The sequence below is a fragment of the Coenobita brevimanus genome, chromosome 61 (assembly GCF_032717465.1).
Source record: "Coenobita brevimanus isolate Jiangsu-jjx chromosome 61, ASM3271746v2, whole genome shotgun sequence".
In the NCBI taxonomy this organism is placed as follows: domain Eukaryota; kingdom Metazoa; phylum Arthropoda; class Malacostraca; order Decapoda; family Coenobitidae; genus Coenobita; species Coenobita brevimanus.
In genome coordinates this window covers 37,843,776-37,859,993 of record NC_137014.1, presented here as the reverse complement: position 1 = coordinate 37,859,993, position 16,218 = coordinate 37,843,776, and the positions used below count along the sequence as shown (strand labels likewise).

Here is a 16,218-nt window from a genome sequence, read left to right as displayed (position 1 = left end):
CATGACTTTCTGTTGTGTTATGATATTTTAGTGCCTTGACATATGTCAGGTGGGTCGGGCATAAAATTTTAAATGGGCAATGGAGAATGAAAGACTGACCAAGAGGGTGTATGTAGGTGAGGTGGAGGGAGGGAGAGGGAGGGGTAGACGGAGGATGAAGTGGAGGGATAGTGTTGAGAGGTATATGAGGGAGGGGGGGAGTGAGTTGGGGGGAGGGTAGTCAAATGGTGGGTGACAGAGCGACTTAGAGGCGTTTTGTCTGCGGCCACCCTTTGCGGGATGAGGGCGTCGGACTATAGACAGATAGACAGCTCGCATAAAATCGTCAGTTTTCACCCGACTTCATATTTGATATGTGACATCTTCGGCTAGATATCCTTTTGTGTTTATGCGTCAACACGAAAATGATTACGGGGTACAGGTTTACTGTGCCATGGCACCGCTTTTTGTTAAAGATAGAATCATGGCCATCGTATCAAATTTTGCAGACAGGAGGCAAAACACAAACATGGCTTAGTGGCAGTAAAAGACAACACTACGGCTCTACATCTTTCGCATAGCAATTCCTTGTGACTAACACCATATTCTAGTTTTAACCTATTGTTAAGCCTGTCACACATGAGCGACTGAAGGGCTGACCACGGCGCGACTCAAGGTCGTGACTCATTTTTTCATTGATCGTCCCTTGATTCACCGACTAAGCCCCGACTCTTTAGGGCGCTCATGAGCTGCTGGGACGACTCGTCGCGGCTCACGATTTTTTAATGCACATGTTAAAAAATTGTGGCCGCCTCACGACTTGCCAAAAGTTGTGTCACAGTTGCATCACAGTTGGGAGTGCTTTAGGACGGTCGTGAAGCAGTCTTAGCTAAATTGGATGCATCGTGATGCAGTCATGGTGTGTCACGATGCAGTCGCCGACAGACAAACCATTACGACTGTGTCACAATTGCGTGACGAGTCGCCGACCACGACCAGACCATGCCAAGACCCCGAGATGACCATGCCATGCACTTTGACCGTCCATTTGGTGAATCGGAATTATGGCTCACAACCACGTGACGACTGCAACAAGACCACATGAAGACTGGGCTATGCCTGAGTCAAGACCATACAAAGAGCATGCCAAGAGTCTTGGCAGGAAACCTGGCGTGGGTGGTGAGGTGGCAACACTGTTCACACATGGCAACTGCGAGTCCTCGAGTGCACAGCGTATAAACCACGACAGGGCCGTGCCTACCATCAGTTCACGCTTGGCTGCCTGTCTCCATGCGTCACCCCAGCCGTCTGCCATGCCTTCCATGCCTCCACAGGGGGTCGTGATGCATTCCCCAAACACATCATGCAGTCGTGTTGCGTTCGTGGGCAGTCGTGCCACGGTCATGGCTGACAAAAATCCGTTAAATTTCAAATTTCAAGAATCGTAGCTCTGTCGCCTCGTGGTCACCTCGCGATCTTGTCGAGTTCTTAAGGACGTCACCACCGGTCATAAGGCAGTCATAACACGGTCGTGAGGCAGTCGTGACGCAGTCGTGAGCACAGCAGACTCGGGGCCAGTCGGGAGGCGTGGAAGCCAACTAGGACATGACCTTGAGTCGTGCCACGGTCGGCCCTTGAGTCGCGTATATGTGACAGGGGCATTATAGTTCAGATTTTAAGATGGACAAATGACAACTTTAGTCCAAGTTAACGTAAAAACAGCACATTTCCTCCAGTCCAGTTAACTGTACTCATTTCTACATTTACTTCCAGCACCCGTCTCTCCGTTTTTCCAGCTGAGTGTGGCTGTGGGTGTGGATACTGATGGGGGTGGCAGTGTGGAGGAGCTGTGGTGGTGTGTGGTGGTCAGTGGTGGTGTGCATGTGGCTGTATACGATGGTGGTGGAGGCGCTACTGCTCACACCACAATCAACGGCGCCAGGTAAGACGGGGACACTACACACTCCGAGTACACACACTTTGAGTCATATTCTCGTCGGTTAAACAAGCTCCCTAACATCTTTTCCTAAGCGACTTATTTTGCCTATCACTCATTCCTCTTCTGTGTTATTTAAATCATTCTAATGCCGCCATTTTCAGGATATCAAACAGATATTTACCAGCAGTACCCAAAATTAATCACTAAGGAAAATGTGTTAGGGAGCTTCCTTAACCGTCGAGAATACCTGCCTTTGAGTTGTATGTTAAGTGACTTGGGAGATTTCGTAACACATTTTCCTTAGCAATTTAGAATGAAGTTGCCTTTCTTTTGCTGCCCCCCCCCCCAGTCCTCTTTCAGAAGGATAGAGAGGGAACTGAGGGACATTTGTATTACCAGGCAGCTCTAACGCTCAGTCATATCGGTACAATTGCATGAAGGTGTCCCTCCCTCATCAGCACCGTAAAGAAGGACACAGTTCTTGCTTACGCCTTCCTGTCTGCGCAGGGGATGAGATTTTGAAGGCGGGAGTCGAGGCGGCTGGTGCTGTGTTGGCGGCTGACCCGCAGCCTCGCTGTTCCCTCCTGCTCCTCACACACGCCCACACCTCACCAAGTGTCGTCACTGAGGTGACGTTGGGTTGTCCTTGTCGTCACGCCACTGACTCTGTTGTCACACCTGTCAGTTGTAACATACCACTGCCTGTTGTCACCAACTCAGTTCTGACGCCACTGTCATTATCACAGTTCTATCATTGTTTTCATCCTACTGTCATTGTTGTCACACCAGTCACTGTTGCCATACAACTGTGACTGTTGTCACACCACTGTCACAATTATCACATCTGTCACCTGATGCACCACTGCACTTTTCACACCTGGCACTTGTCACATCACTGACACTGTTGGCACACCACTGTCACAGTTGTCACACCCTTGTTAATCGCTGTTATTAGAAAACCTATACGTAACATATGTTTCTCCATTACCTCCCCTGTCACAACTGTATAGCATCAACCACTGTAGATGTTGACTTTTCCTCTTAGCATATTTTCATCATCATTATCGTCCTGACTCCTTCCCACCTGAAGATGGCGAGAGGTATGATCCAGAGTCAAAGAAAGTACAAAAATGGGAGAATAATCAACAGCATGACTAATGAAAGGGGCCACACAGTCATTTACACTTCATTCAAGCCCCTGGAATCTTGAATCTCACAGGCCTAACCATCTGCATGTACCGTACATTTTTTTCTGTTTTTTATTTTGATGTGCGTTACATACACCCGTAAATAAGAACACTCATATTTTTGCCAACGTTTGTAATACTGAAATGCAATTGCGTACAAGTGTTTGCGTCTCTCTTATGCTCGATATATTATTACGATTTTTCCTGTGCCTCTGACGCTGTCATCTGTCGCTATAGTTATTCGTTCTACTGGTATTGTAGCCCCAGGCTAATCTGGATGTGCATACAATGGACTGCAGGCTGAAATTACCCTGCTGCAATCGAACATCCACTTTTAGAGAATTACCAAGTAAAGGCGTCCCTCTCTAGGTTCGTTATGTGAAATGATTCAGTAACAGGTTTTCAGATCACATGCCATGCGATCCCATTGTTCTGGACGCTATTTCTTATATCCATAAGGCAAAACATTCTTACCTCTTCAGCCAGTGGACAATTTTTTCCTCAAATCTTGCTATCACCAGATTGTTTTATTTACCTCGATAAATTTTTCAAACTTGGCGGTTTACACACAGCTTTCATTAGTCGGTTTACCACCAGAAGTTCTACTATGCTGAATAAAATCGTCTGAGAACAGTAAGAGTAAACTACAAAACTGTCATATTGAGTGGTTAAAAGAAAATGCCCATCAGTGTGAATCTGTCAAGTAAGTGGGATACATAACAATAATAAAAACCTCTATGTGTGGCAGGCGTTGAGGCAGGTAAGGGCTGAGTGGGGGGCAGCAGTGCTGGAGGCAGGAGTCAGCAGCAACCACAACACAACACACCATCTTCTGTCCTCACTCCTCACCCACGTCAGCCAGGTGGGATCCTTACACCAGTTAAATTCCACTCTAGGGATAATTCACTCAGAGGGAGGGGGTAGAAAGGCGTGTATATATCTAGGTTCAACAGAGATTATGTTCAGGCATTCGTGAGGTTTATATAGAGCCATCTGATCCAGCTTGATATAATAATTTTCAGTGGCTTTGCATTAATCACATTACAACCAACTTGACACTGACCTTGAGATGCATCGGTATGTATTTAGACCAGCAAAGGATTACTGAATTAAAATCTCTAAATTGTTCCCTTCCCCAGCCTGGAATCGATCTCTCGTCCGCTAAGGCAGCAGCTCAGTAATCAACCACTGGACTTGAATACGCCAACTTATGAATGTCCATGAGCTGACCCAACTAGATCAGAATTGGCCTCTGTGGACTAGATTTGACTGGATTTTTGTCAAAATGGACATGAAGGACCTGAGGGGACCATAAATAACCTGAAGGGATCTGACGTGGCTTGCATGGACCTCACTGGACCTGAAGTGGTTGAGAAAAATAAAGAAACTGAATAGAGCCACATTTACCAGAACTGATGGAATTGAACCTGGATGAATCTCAAGGGGTCTAAATGAATGTAACTGGACCTGAATGACTTGATACTGACATGACTTGAGCTACAATAGCTGCAAATAGCATCAGTTGGGTTGACGTGGGCTGAAAGGACCTCACATGGTGTAACTGGACCTGAACAGACCTGGACCGACCCGTTTGAAGCACAACAGAACTGAAGCTGAATGAATATAATAATGGCCCTGAACTGACCTAACTTTGACTAAACTCATTTGTTTTTTGCCTTACAAATATATAGTGTGATTGAAAGTGACTCGTACTGCCTGGATATAAACTGGACATACATGATCCCCCATACAAAAGTACTATTCACACATCTACGACTGGGATCATTTCTTCATTACTACGTCAAGAGGCAAATACTGCAAGATTTTCTGTGGCTTTCCGAGTTTCTCGGGATTTTATGCAGTGTTGCGGGCAGGCAGTCTAAGTATACGCCTCTTAACAGATTTCTCAGTTATTAATTCGCGTGCGTGGTGTGTGTGTGTGTGTGTGTGTGTGTGTGTGTGTGTGTGTGTGTGTGTGTGTGTAATTAAAGTACTATTTATGCAGGTCTTGAATGACAGTGGATTTTTTGTGACCGAGTGGCGAAGTGGGAGGAGTGTCAGTATGGAGTAGGATGGGGACTTTTGTTATGGAGTGGTGTACTGGACCTTGCCAAGAGACTCCACGTACTTGTGTCCCGAGTCAGGGCATCAACAAAGATTGCTTCCAAGAATGGCATTGTGGGGCTCAGTGTTCATACCGACAGTCCTGTTTTCTTTTCATCATTTAAAGAACTACATCTTATCTTTCTTCTGATTATTTAGAATATTTCTTTCTGGACTTATTTTGGTTGGTCATGTTGGGACGATCCTGCGGTCCCTCTGGAACACATCGGTTTGGATTTTTTTTTTTCCAGCATACTCAATATGAATGAAACTCAGTCACAATGTCGGGCAGATATGCTTGCAAACGGGCTCCGAAGCCAGGGTTTATCTCTCTTTATAATATGTACACATTTGGGAATGTTTCCTACTGTGAAGCATCTGTATCATTTTTTATTTTTTTTTTATTTTTTTTTTTTTGAAGTAAGGTACTGCAGTCTAGGTATTGCAATATCAGTATATATGTTTCCGTTTTATAAGATTTCTGTGCTGAGGTGTGTTCCCCACGTACAGTTCCTGTGAAACCTCATCACTTTCAGGGTGTGCGTGAGTGGTGGTGCGTCACATTTTTAGTGGCGAGTGATGATCTTGACTTCACTGCCAGTTGGACCCACCTGGCCTTTAGTGAGGGTCTGCTGCTCTGGCCCACTCGCCTCCTGGCCCTCACCCGCCGACCCGACACCCATTCCGCCCCCCTCCACCACACCCTCTCTCAGGTCAACGCCCTCACACTCTCTTGTCAGGAAAGGTGACCAGCACACTTAACGTGTATGTGGTCCGGGTGGCAGTGATGATGATACCATAAGAAGAATCTACATATCTAGGTGTATTGGAAAGTTCCCATTGTGTGTGTGTGTGTGTGTGTGTGTGTGTGTGTGTGTGTGTGTGTGTGTGTGTGTGTGTGTGTGTGTGTGTTTGTGTGTGTGAAAAGCATGTGGCTGAATTTAAAGTACACATATTTCTCAGACACCACGTGAACGTCATTCATTTCATAATCATCATAATTATCATAGTCATTATTCAGTTTCACATTACTTTAAAGTGGCAAATAAGATCCAGAAATATTAAGAAAGTGACATGATCCAGAATATTTACTTCAGTTTTACAAGACATCGAAATTCTCTCTCCTGCAGACTGTACCATTTACCCTCAGCTTCATCTTGCCTCCTTTAGGGGTCCAGTGAGTTAGAACCATTCTCTTAACTGCCAGGTTATATATGTACCCCTTATGTACAGTACTTTATCCATCCAACACTATCTCTTGTTAGTTCTAATGCTTTCCCAAGTCCACATCTTACTCCCTCTCATTATCAAAATATTAAACCATTATCCTGACTTTCATTGCATTATATTTCCAACCTCGTATAAATATACCCTTTTCACGACTTTCGTTATATCCCATTTGTGTGTTACTTTATCGCTTCATCACATATAAGATGATGATGTCCTGCCTGTCTGATCCTGAGTTCCCCTTGTTTCATGTGCGTGGTTGCAGCTGCAGGGTGTTGTCGCACCTGCCATACTCCAGCCAGGTAGCGCAGGTGGCCAAATGGTCCTCCCACCGCGGCCTCACCCTCACCTCACACCTTCCGCTCTTCCCACAAAAGTTTCACAGGTGAGACCGAGTGACAAGTAGATCTATGTGGCACTGTTGTGAGTAGTCCTTATTGTGAGGCTGTTAATGTCAGATCTGTGTTAGTGCTGTTGTATGATTTACTGTAGAATGAGATGCTTTGTTAGTGACAAGGTCTGTGTAGCGCCGTTATGAGTGTGATGAATTATGAGAAGTTTGTTGTCGTCATATACAGTAGGTCTGTTTGGCGCTTGATGGATTATGAGATTAATAAGCTTCTTCATGAGAAAGCAATAGAATGATGAGAATTAAGCCGGCAATTACAGTGTTTGAATATTGCCCTTCAAATTCATTTTAGGTTCATAGAGAGACCAGTGTTACTGACAACAGCAGAGGAGTTCCCGCCTCATATCGTAGTGAAGGAAAGGGAGGACACATCATTGGCAGAGGCAGGTTCAGAGGCATTGAAAGGCGGGGTACTGGAGGCAGGGGAGGTACCTGGCAACAAGCACATCTTCTCCGGTTCCATGAAGCAAGTGGCTGACCTCATGGCAGCGTCCATGAATTTCAGGTGGGTGATCAGTGTGTATTTCTAGTTAGTCAAGGGCGTTTCTGGTTTCTGGTTGCCTCTTTATTTTGCTGACTTAATTTTGAACTCCCTTGTGAGAACTGGGCATGGATAATTCAACCATAGAGAATGTTATGGAGTCATATTGTATCCCTTGGTGAATGGAGGCATACCATATGGTTTTTAATGTCAGTCCCCTGCCATACTGGACGGCTTCTGGACACCAAACCTCAGTATGTGGTTTTCCTTTGCTTGTGCAGCTTTCATAACAGGCCAGACCTGCTGTTTTTCAAGGATTTAAATCATCTGTTCACTCCCCCTCCTTCCAGCAGCACCTTGCACATTACAGCTTGTGGATGCCACATTATAGTAACTGAACCACATTTCATTGTATATAATAATGTCACATACCCAACAGGCTTGTGGTAAAGGCCCAGCCTATTTATTTTCAGTATTCTAGATCTCCTTTCACCACAAAACCTCACCCTCACCCACGTATCACTGTTGCAGCTACACCATTCATCTGGCTCCGGATCGCTCCTTTGGTGTCAAAATGCCGAACGGATCCGTGTCAGGGATGGTGGGCATGGTGGCCAGGCAGGTCAGTGCATTCCCTTGTGGTTTTCGCTATTTACTTATTGATTTACTTATTTATTTATTCATTTATCTATATATCTGGTTACTTATTACTGTTTTATCACATAACCTTGGGTGCATTAACTCCACTTCTGTGCAGGATATACTTTAATAGAATAAGACGCAACATAACCAATTTCATTCTGGCATTGTGTTTAGGTGAAAGATTGTCGTCAGTTCTCATTTTCCCACCACAACTGCTGCAGGAGGTAAACTTTGGCCTGGGTCCCTTCGGCATCGCAGCTTGGCGAGCCAAGATAATCGACTACAGTGTCCCGGTGGTGAGTGACTTTCTGAGGATCATTGGGGGCAGGGGTCTGCCTGAGGTGGATCCCTGGGGTTTCCTGCTGCCTTTTGCCCCGTCGGTGTGGGCTGCCATTCTCGGGGCGCTGGTCCTTCTACTGGTCACTGTTGTCATGCTTGCTTCCCCCTTCTCTCTGGATATCCCCGACCTGGCACCCTACCTCAGGGTGCTGCTGCAGGAGAGTATGTAGTTCGATGTTTGTCTATACCTAGTGTTCTGTCATAAGTACTGGTACAGAAAAACTAGTCGTGTTAAGTTATTTAATTGCTTCTTTTTAATCTCCTCAATATGATGATTTTTTTTTCTTTACAGGCTACCATGTTGCGATTGTGTTTTGCGATTTTGTTTAACTCTGGTTACACAGATGTTCATTAGAGGTATATCTAACTGCTTCTGTTTAAGAAAGCTTTACTGAGGTAAATAAAATCTTCTGGAGATAGCGAGAATAAAATGTATTGGACGTTCTCAGGTTGAATGAGTTAAAGAGAGTATGAAGGAACTGCAATTACTCTTTCATGGTACAGCTTATATTATTAAGTTGCTGAGATAATGGCCTGCTCTTTGAGATGTAAAAAAAAAATCCAAATAAGTAATTCTCCTCAGTTGTCATAAATTACATGGACATTTCACTGATTAACTGTATGAGACCTGTAACTGCCTCTTCTTAACCTTCTTCCACTTAGAGCCCTCCTTATCTCTCACATTATTCTCTACCCCACAGCTTCTCTTTCTCACTGCCCCTTGTCTGCACCTCCCCGCATATCTGTTTTACCCTCTCTTACCCACCTCTCTCTCTCTCTCTCTCTCTCTCTCTCTCTCTCTCTCTCAGACACAACCCTGCCCGGTATGCGTCAGTGGGAGCGTCCTCTGCTGGGTGGGTGGATGGTGGTGATGTTGGTGATGACGCAGAGCTACACTGGTACACTCATGTCACTCCTCGCTGTCAGGTGAAAATGACTGCTACTGTTTATAAATCACGCTTATTAGGTCGTGCTCACAATTTTCCTTGGCCCTAAGTGTGTACAGGATTACCTCTCCATACTTTTACCTTCACGCAGAGCTATATGGGCAACCTCGTGTCACTCCTTCCTGATAAGTGAAATACAAACTCATGCCTGTCGTTGTTTAAGCCTAAGGACGTCCTTTCAGTTTTATTTTTTCTGTTGCCAGACTATATTGGATTCAGGTTAGGACAGCATCATTGTAGTTCGTGAAACTTATACCAGTAACTGTACTAAAACTGTGTGTGTGTGTGTGTGTGTGTGTGTGTGTGTGTGTGTGTGTGTGTGTGTGTGTTCATTTTTCTCTACTGGATTTAATCACGTTTGTTGTGTTCCATCTTCTGTTATTGTTATCATATATCTTTTTTTTTGGGGGGGGGAAATTTTGGTGCACACAACTTCACTTGGCAACTGCTTCCACGAGTCAGTTATCCTCATCCGAAAACTATATTTCCTTACATCCTTTTCAACCCATATTTTATGTTGTTTCAGGTTTGCAGGAATTATGTTTTTCTTATCAGTACATTCCTTCCAGTTACAAAGTTGTATATCTTACTTCCTCTTTTTCTACTTTACTAAGGAGAGATCCAATCCTTTATTCACGACCACAATCCCTCAAACGTTGTGATGTTATGGAGTACCTATAGTGTCGTGTCAATACATCCGGCAGCTGTGTCAGAGCGTTATACTGGATCACTCGCTCACCACCACCACGGAACAGTTGTGATCTGTAACACATCCATGTTAGTATCTATTAAGCCCCAGTCACACTGCAGGTACGACTTGTCGCAAACCTAAAAATCGCGAAACCAGTCCCCGACCACTGAGGTCTCCGAGCAGTCGTGCCACTGATCGGCTACCGGTGGTCATCCAGTGTCCACCCAGCGTCCGTTCAGTGGGCGGCCAAACGGCGACCATGGCCAGGTACACACAGGTTAAGACACCGACAGGTGGCCGGCCGGTCCGCGTCCTGTTGCAGTTTAGACCGCGACCACTAGACCGACACCAGCCGCGGATTGGCCGGCGGCTGGTCTTGATCCAGCCCACCACCTGTCACTTGACCAATCGCCGGCTGGACGGCGGCCGGACTTCAACCACCACCCCAGACAGGAGGCTTGTGGACAGCGGCCGCCGCAGTCCAGTTGTTGCCTTGACGGAGTGCAGACGGCCACTGCACAGAGCGGGCGGCGACCGGCCTCCATCTGAATGGCAATCACCACTTAAAAATCAGGTGTCACCGATCAGTCGCAGTCCGTAAGCCAGCCAGACGCAGTCCAGCCGCCCACCGGGCGGCTTCTGTGCCATGACATCGGTGGTCGCGGGGAGGTTTTTCGTGCAGCACGAAAAACCTCGCGACGATTTTTTGGTCCCCATGATGGCGTGCGGCTAGACCGAGACATATGAAGACCGGTCGTAAACCTCACCAAAACCACCCACGACTTGCAGGTCGCGGGTGGTTTGCGATAAGTCGTACCTGCAGTGTGACTGGGGCCTTAATCGTAGCATAATATTCTGGCATAGTGAGGACTGTGGGTATTTTTTATTCATTTATTCTTTTTTTTTTTTTTTTTGTCAGATACATCCCGCAGCCATTCCAAAGCCTGCGTATTCTGCTGGACCATCCCGCCACCACCATGATCTGGGAATACGATACAGTCTATGTGCAGCACTTCAGGGTAACCTATCTCCTCGCTGTATCCACCCTCATACTCTTGGGATCATATTCTCCTGGGTCGGGATTCTCATATTTATGTCTGATTTCTCATATTTACGTTCGATTTCATATCTTAACTTCCATCCATTTTTTGCAGGAAGTACCAGAGGCAAGGGAAAATTCGGCACCTATACCATGCTCATCCTACAGAAAACACATATATTCCAGGATAATTTTTCTTTCACTACTAAGGTTTGGAATTGTAGGAGGAATAGGAGACACTGAAAGACTAAATATTTTCCTCCTTTTCCTTCCTGCAAAAACAAAGGTACAACATGGAATCGACCGTAAATCTGTTGGAAATCCCAGTCCAGGGGATTTACGGGGTTTTCTGTATCACCCCTCTCTCGTCCACTCATTTTTGCCTGTGGTCACGTTAACATTACCTCGGACGTTATTCATGCAAAGTCTGTGGATATTAAGAAGATATAATTAACCTACAAAACAGTGCTAAGCTGCAGTAGGCAAAATAAATCATCAAGGAAAGCTGGAGCCATTGAGAATGCAGTTTTATGCTCGATTTCCTCACTGGATTCACAGGCTTTCGTACACCTCCCCCTTACCAGTTACGTTTTTGCACAGGAAGTTAATATTCTGTTTTGTTGTTGCTGTTATTTATGTGTAATACGTACTTGTTATTTTATGACTAAGATATAAGGACCTGAGGTGTAGTATGTAAAAATTAATTGCTAGGGATCATACTACAAAAAATACAAATCTTTGTGCCGTGTTCATGTGAACTTTGGACCATTTCCGGTGCGTCTCCACGTTCCCCTGCCACCGATTCTCCTCCCATGCCACAGATCCTCTTCCCCTGCCACGGATCCTCTTCCTCTGCCACCAGTGCTCACTGATCCTCTTCCCCTGACACTGATCCTCTTCCTTTACCACCAGTCCTTTTCTCCTGCCACTGATCCTCTTCCTCATCCACCGAACTTTTCCCCTGCCGCCAGAACACTGAGATGGGCATATTTCGCGAGGTACGTGACGTGGACGAGGCAGGAGGCATAACCTACGTGCTGGCCACCAACTACCCATCGATGCTGCGTGAGATGGTGAAGCCAGGCTCGCACGTGTTCATCGGTGAGCACCTCACCGCCATCGTCCTCATGGCACAGCAGTTCTCACAGACTGGTGGGTAAATAAAGTTACGTTCAGTTAGGTTAGGCTAGGTTTTCTGAGACTGGTAGGTGGCCGAGGTTAGACTAGGTTTCTGTGACTCATGGGTGGCTGAGGTTAGGTTAGATTAGGATAGGTTGGATTAGATTAGATTGGACTAGATTAGATTAGATTAAATGATGTTAGGTTAGGTTAGTTTTGGTTACATTGTCCAAACTGTTCAGTGGCCGTGATTAACTTGAATTTATGTTTGCATCTTCAGTTAACCTCTGAAATTTGGAACCTACTTGAATGTCACATGAATTAGTTTAGTGGGTGTGATAGAGTTAGCTGCAAATCCATCTGTAAAATGGTTACTGTTTCCACAAATTCAGGGATAAATGCGAGATAATTCCATCAGTTCAAACACTTCACTGAAATGTTGGTGTTTGCTTGAATTTATGACAGGATCCCAGTTAGCTCTGATTCACAGATGACTGTATTTTCTCTGATGGCACCCTCGAATCTGTGACTAACTAGGACTGAAACTTTGTGTTCCAGTTAACCCTTACTCAAATGCATTGCAAATTTTCACATAACAATGTATGTTCCAAAGTTGACAGTGATGCCAATTTGCCTAATATTAATAAAATCACCTGTGAAATATTAAATTATAGGCTGGTTTCCTTCAGTTTTGGGTGTATAACGGAGGAATAGTCAAGATTATGTTGCAAGAAGAAAAATTTCTGAGCGCTAAGACCAAAACGGCCAATCTCACCTCAGCAAATGTTCTCTTTGTCACCTCTGCTGCCTTACTGCTTCCTGAGAATTGCTCAGTATGTCAGTGTCTTGACAGACCTGCTTCCAGGATGCTCTGTCCTCACTTACCTCTCAGACTCGCTTACATTCCATCACACTGTCTATTGTTTAGTGTAAAGTGTCATTACTACATCACTTTGAGCTAAGAAGTCCAGTTACCCTTGGATATAATCGATTTAAATACACTAGCAGTGATTCACCTCTTATATTTCAGGCCAGTGTGACTACTATACGTCCCACGAGGGGTTCATGCCCTTCACCTACTGCATGATCGGACCCAAACACAGTCCCATCGTACCCGCCCTCAACACGCGGTGAGTGGGCCAGGGAGAGAAGAGAGGCAGGGAGAGTAGGTGGGGGTGCAGAAGGGTGAATGAAGGAACAGCGGGGCATGTGGAGGGAAGGGAGACTGGAGACTAGAAAGGAAAGCAGATAGAAGGACATGAAGACTGGAATGAAGATAGGCAATTTGGAAGACATACAACAGCTGGAGCAGAACTAAGACTGAATAAATGTAACATAAATTAGGATATGTAGTGCTTACCTTCGAGAAGTTGGATCATAACTAAGACTAAATCACTGTTAGGCAAAATTGGAAATAAAGTGCCCATTACATACTAGGGACTCCAAGATTTAATTTTTTTTCCTTGCCCGCCTAAGTTTCTGACCTCTTCCGCCACTTGCCGTTCGTCAGGGTGCGGTGGCTGACGGAGGCGGGGCTGTACGACCACTGGATGAAGAGTCTGGTCAGCAACTCCACCGTCTGTGTACGACCCCCCACCAGGATCACAGTCAGGACCACACTTTCCCTCCTCAACCTATGGGTACGTCACAAAGGCTTGTATTCCCGTCAGTTAAGGAAGCTAACACCTTTTCCCTGAGAAATTTATTTTGTCTATCACATCCTACTGTCATATTCTGTCATTTAAATCATTCAAACACCACCATACTCAACATAACATACAGATTGATATTAACTAGCCGTATCCAAAAACGAATCGCTAAGGAAGAGGCACTAGGGAACTTCCTTAACCGACAAGAATACGGGCCATAGAAAGAGATGTGAGGGAATGAAGGGCGGCGAATGAGAGACGAAGAGTAGAAGAGCTGATAGACTGAGAAGTGTTGAAGGAACCAGCAGGAGTGAATGTGGTGATGAATTGTGAAAATTGGATTACTGTATTTTAATTTATGGATGCTGTGTCGCGTGTTTTAATAAGCCTGTCTTTGCAAACTGGATCAGAATTTGTAATGTCTGTGAGTTATGAGGTCTGAATGTAAATACAGAAAAGAAATAAATGATGGTATAGGAGAAGTAAATCAAATAAAGAGTGTTGTGCTCTTGTAAACGAAGAGTGACTTATAAGTTTAGTATCTCGGTGCTCGTTGTGAAGAGGTAACCTTTATCTTAAATACACTCACCTGCACAGTAGATACGAGACAATTATTAAAATACAAATATGGAGATAATTATGACGCTAGAGTGACGGACAGAGAAATGCCAAACATATTAAAGATTTTAAGATATAATGATGTGTTCAAGTTAGAACTACAGACTAAAGGCAATAACACTGGTGATAAGAGACAGAGAGTTGCTGATAAAAATTTGAGTAAATGATGAGAAATAAGTAATAATGTTGTTTCAGGGGATGTTTGTGGTTCTGGGAGTTGGTTATCTCTTTGGTCTGTTGGTCTTCTGTCTGGAGAAGTTCTGGTCTCGATGTGGTCCTACCCTCATCACCACCACCCATCTCTCATCCTAATTTCTGCCTCCACCTTTGACCTCCAATTGTAATACACAATAACAATTTTCCAGGGGATGTTCGTGGTGCTGGGAGTTGGTCATCTGCTGGGGCTGTTGGTCTTCTGTCTGGAGGCGACCTGGCTCCGCTGTGGTCCCTCTCTCACCCTCCCTCTCATCTCGCTCTCACCCACACCACCTCCGTCTGATAGCCACATGCCCTAGGTCCAATGGAGACATGGGGAGTCCGTCAAAACGACCACTGCAAGAATATAAACAGTATATGAAAACAGTGAAAGTTATATAAGTACTGCATTCAAAGTCTGACCTCTGCTCTGATTGGCCAACAGAATTTTATCCTTTCAATTAACCTTACTATACACAGTGTGAATGACACTCACTAGGGTTAGAGGCTATGGAAGTTGACCAACAGAAAAATCTAGCATTATGAGCAGGCCTGCCTCCTAAAAACTACATCTTGTGTTGAAATAGTTCTAACAATAATAATAACAGCAGCTCTATTGATACATGATATATTGTAACTTTGCTCTGTTTTGTGAGTAAAAGTTAACATTGCAACAAATGTTTAATGCACCAATAATAATAATAATAATAATAATAATAATAATAATAGTGATAAAAATGAACATATTTTTTCTTGCACCGCACCTTCCTCACACATGGCGGAATTTATAATTAGCCAGGTTAGTAAGTACAATCTGTATTTTCGAGTGAAACATATTATCCGTTACTGCCATGAACTTCGATCGCTATAGAGAGATCAATAATGTATAGAGTATTTTTTTTCTTTTTATTAACTGTTTTATTTAAGTGACATGTAGCATCAACCAGAGACCCCCAAAGTGGAAAGTGACAAGTTACAACCTACACGTATACATTTTTTTTTTTCCGGCAATCCAATGGCAGTGCAGTAATCATTGCTTAATTACAAAGCAATTATATCTATTCCACATGTCTGCTGGCTGGGACGGTTCTCGCTGATATTGACGTTTTAGAGAGCAGAACTTTCCTCATCTGAATAAAATAGTCAGGCTGTAGGTAGAATAAAATACCTGAGAGTGTAAGAGAACATATAAAAGCACAGACAACAGCAACAACAACAACATCTTTGCGTTATCTCTCGTGTGCTTTCTTATATACAGAAGGGAAGGTATTGAAATAATACACTACATGTCCTGAGTCAACATTTACCCTTCTATATTATTTTGTTCATGACATTAAATAAAAAATAATAAATCCTATGCTTGAATCACCAAACACGAAAACTAGAATGAAACAATGCAGACGCAGAGTAATTGGAATATTGGGTTACGTTCTTGATTATGTTGGTAGTGCATAATCCCACACCTTTTTTTTTTTTTTTTTACTAATCCAAATAAATAACAGTGCCTGAGAATGACATACACATTACTTACAGCCCTCCATACTAGATCAGGCTCACTCATCACCACAAAAACGTTAGGCAACATTAGTCCTCAGTAGAGTTGGTAGTTCCTCTGTGTGCCTTGAAAAATTAATCCCATGCGCATCGGACAACT

The 16,218-nt window shown here is 44.2% G+C and overlaps 1 protein-coding gene across 1 annotated transcript; it reads left to right on the top strand.

The window, feature by feature from the left end:
- The first annotated feature begins 1,875 nt into the window (after positions 1-1,875).
- Positions 1,876-14,884, top strand: LOC145403765 (putative glutamate receptor). The gene is made up of 14 exons (XM_080275442.1): positions 1,876-1,921; positions 2,426-2,598; positions 3,854-3,967; positions 5,745-5,953; positions 6,701-6,820; positions 7,137-7,349; positions 7,857-7,947; positions 8,189-8,468; positions 9,116-9,233; positions 10,864-10,963; positions 11,955-12,135; positions 13,133-13,232; positions 13,613-13,742; positions 14,735-14,884. Exons 1-14 carry the CDS (start codon positions 1,876-1,878, stop codon positions 14,882-14,884), a joined length of 2,025 nt encoding a protein of 674 aa, XP_080131568.1.
- Positions 14,885-16,218: the final 1,334 nt, after the last annotated feature.

What these genes read in the sequence shown, in the direction of transcription:
- LOC145403765 (XM_080275442.1), top strand. Translation starts at nt 1,876, where the DNA reads ATGGTGGTGGAGGCGCTACTGCTCACACCACAATCAACGGCGCCAG. An exon ending in GTACCCGCCCTCAACACGCG is followed by an intron (nt 13,233 to 13,612) that starts GTGAGTGGGCCA and finishes GCCGTTCGTCAG; the next exon opens with GGTGCGGTGGCTGACGGAGG. An exon ending in TTTCCCTCCTCAACCTATGG is followed by an intron (nt 13,743 to 14,734) that starts GTACGTCACAAA and finishes ACAATTTTCCAG; the next exon opens with GGGATGTTCGTGGTGCTGGG.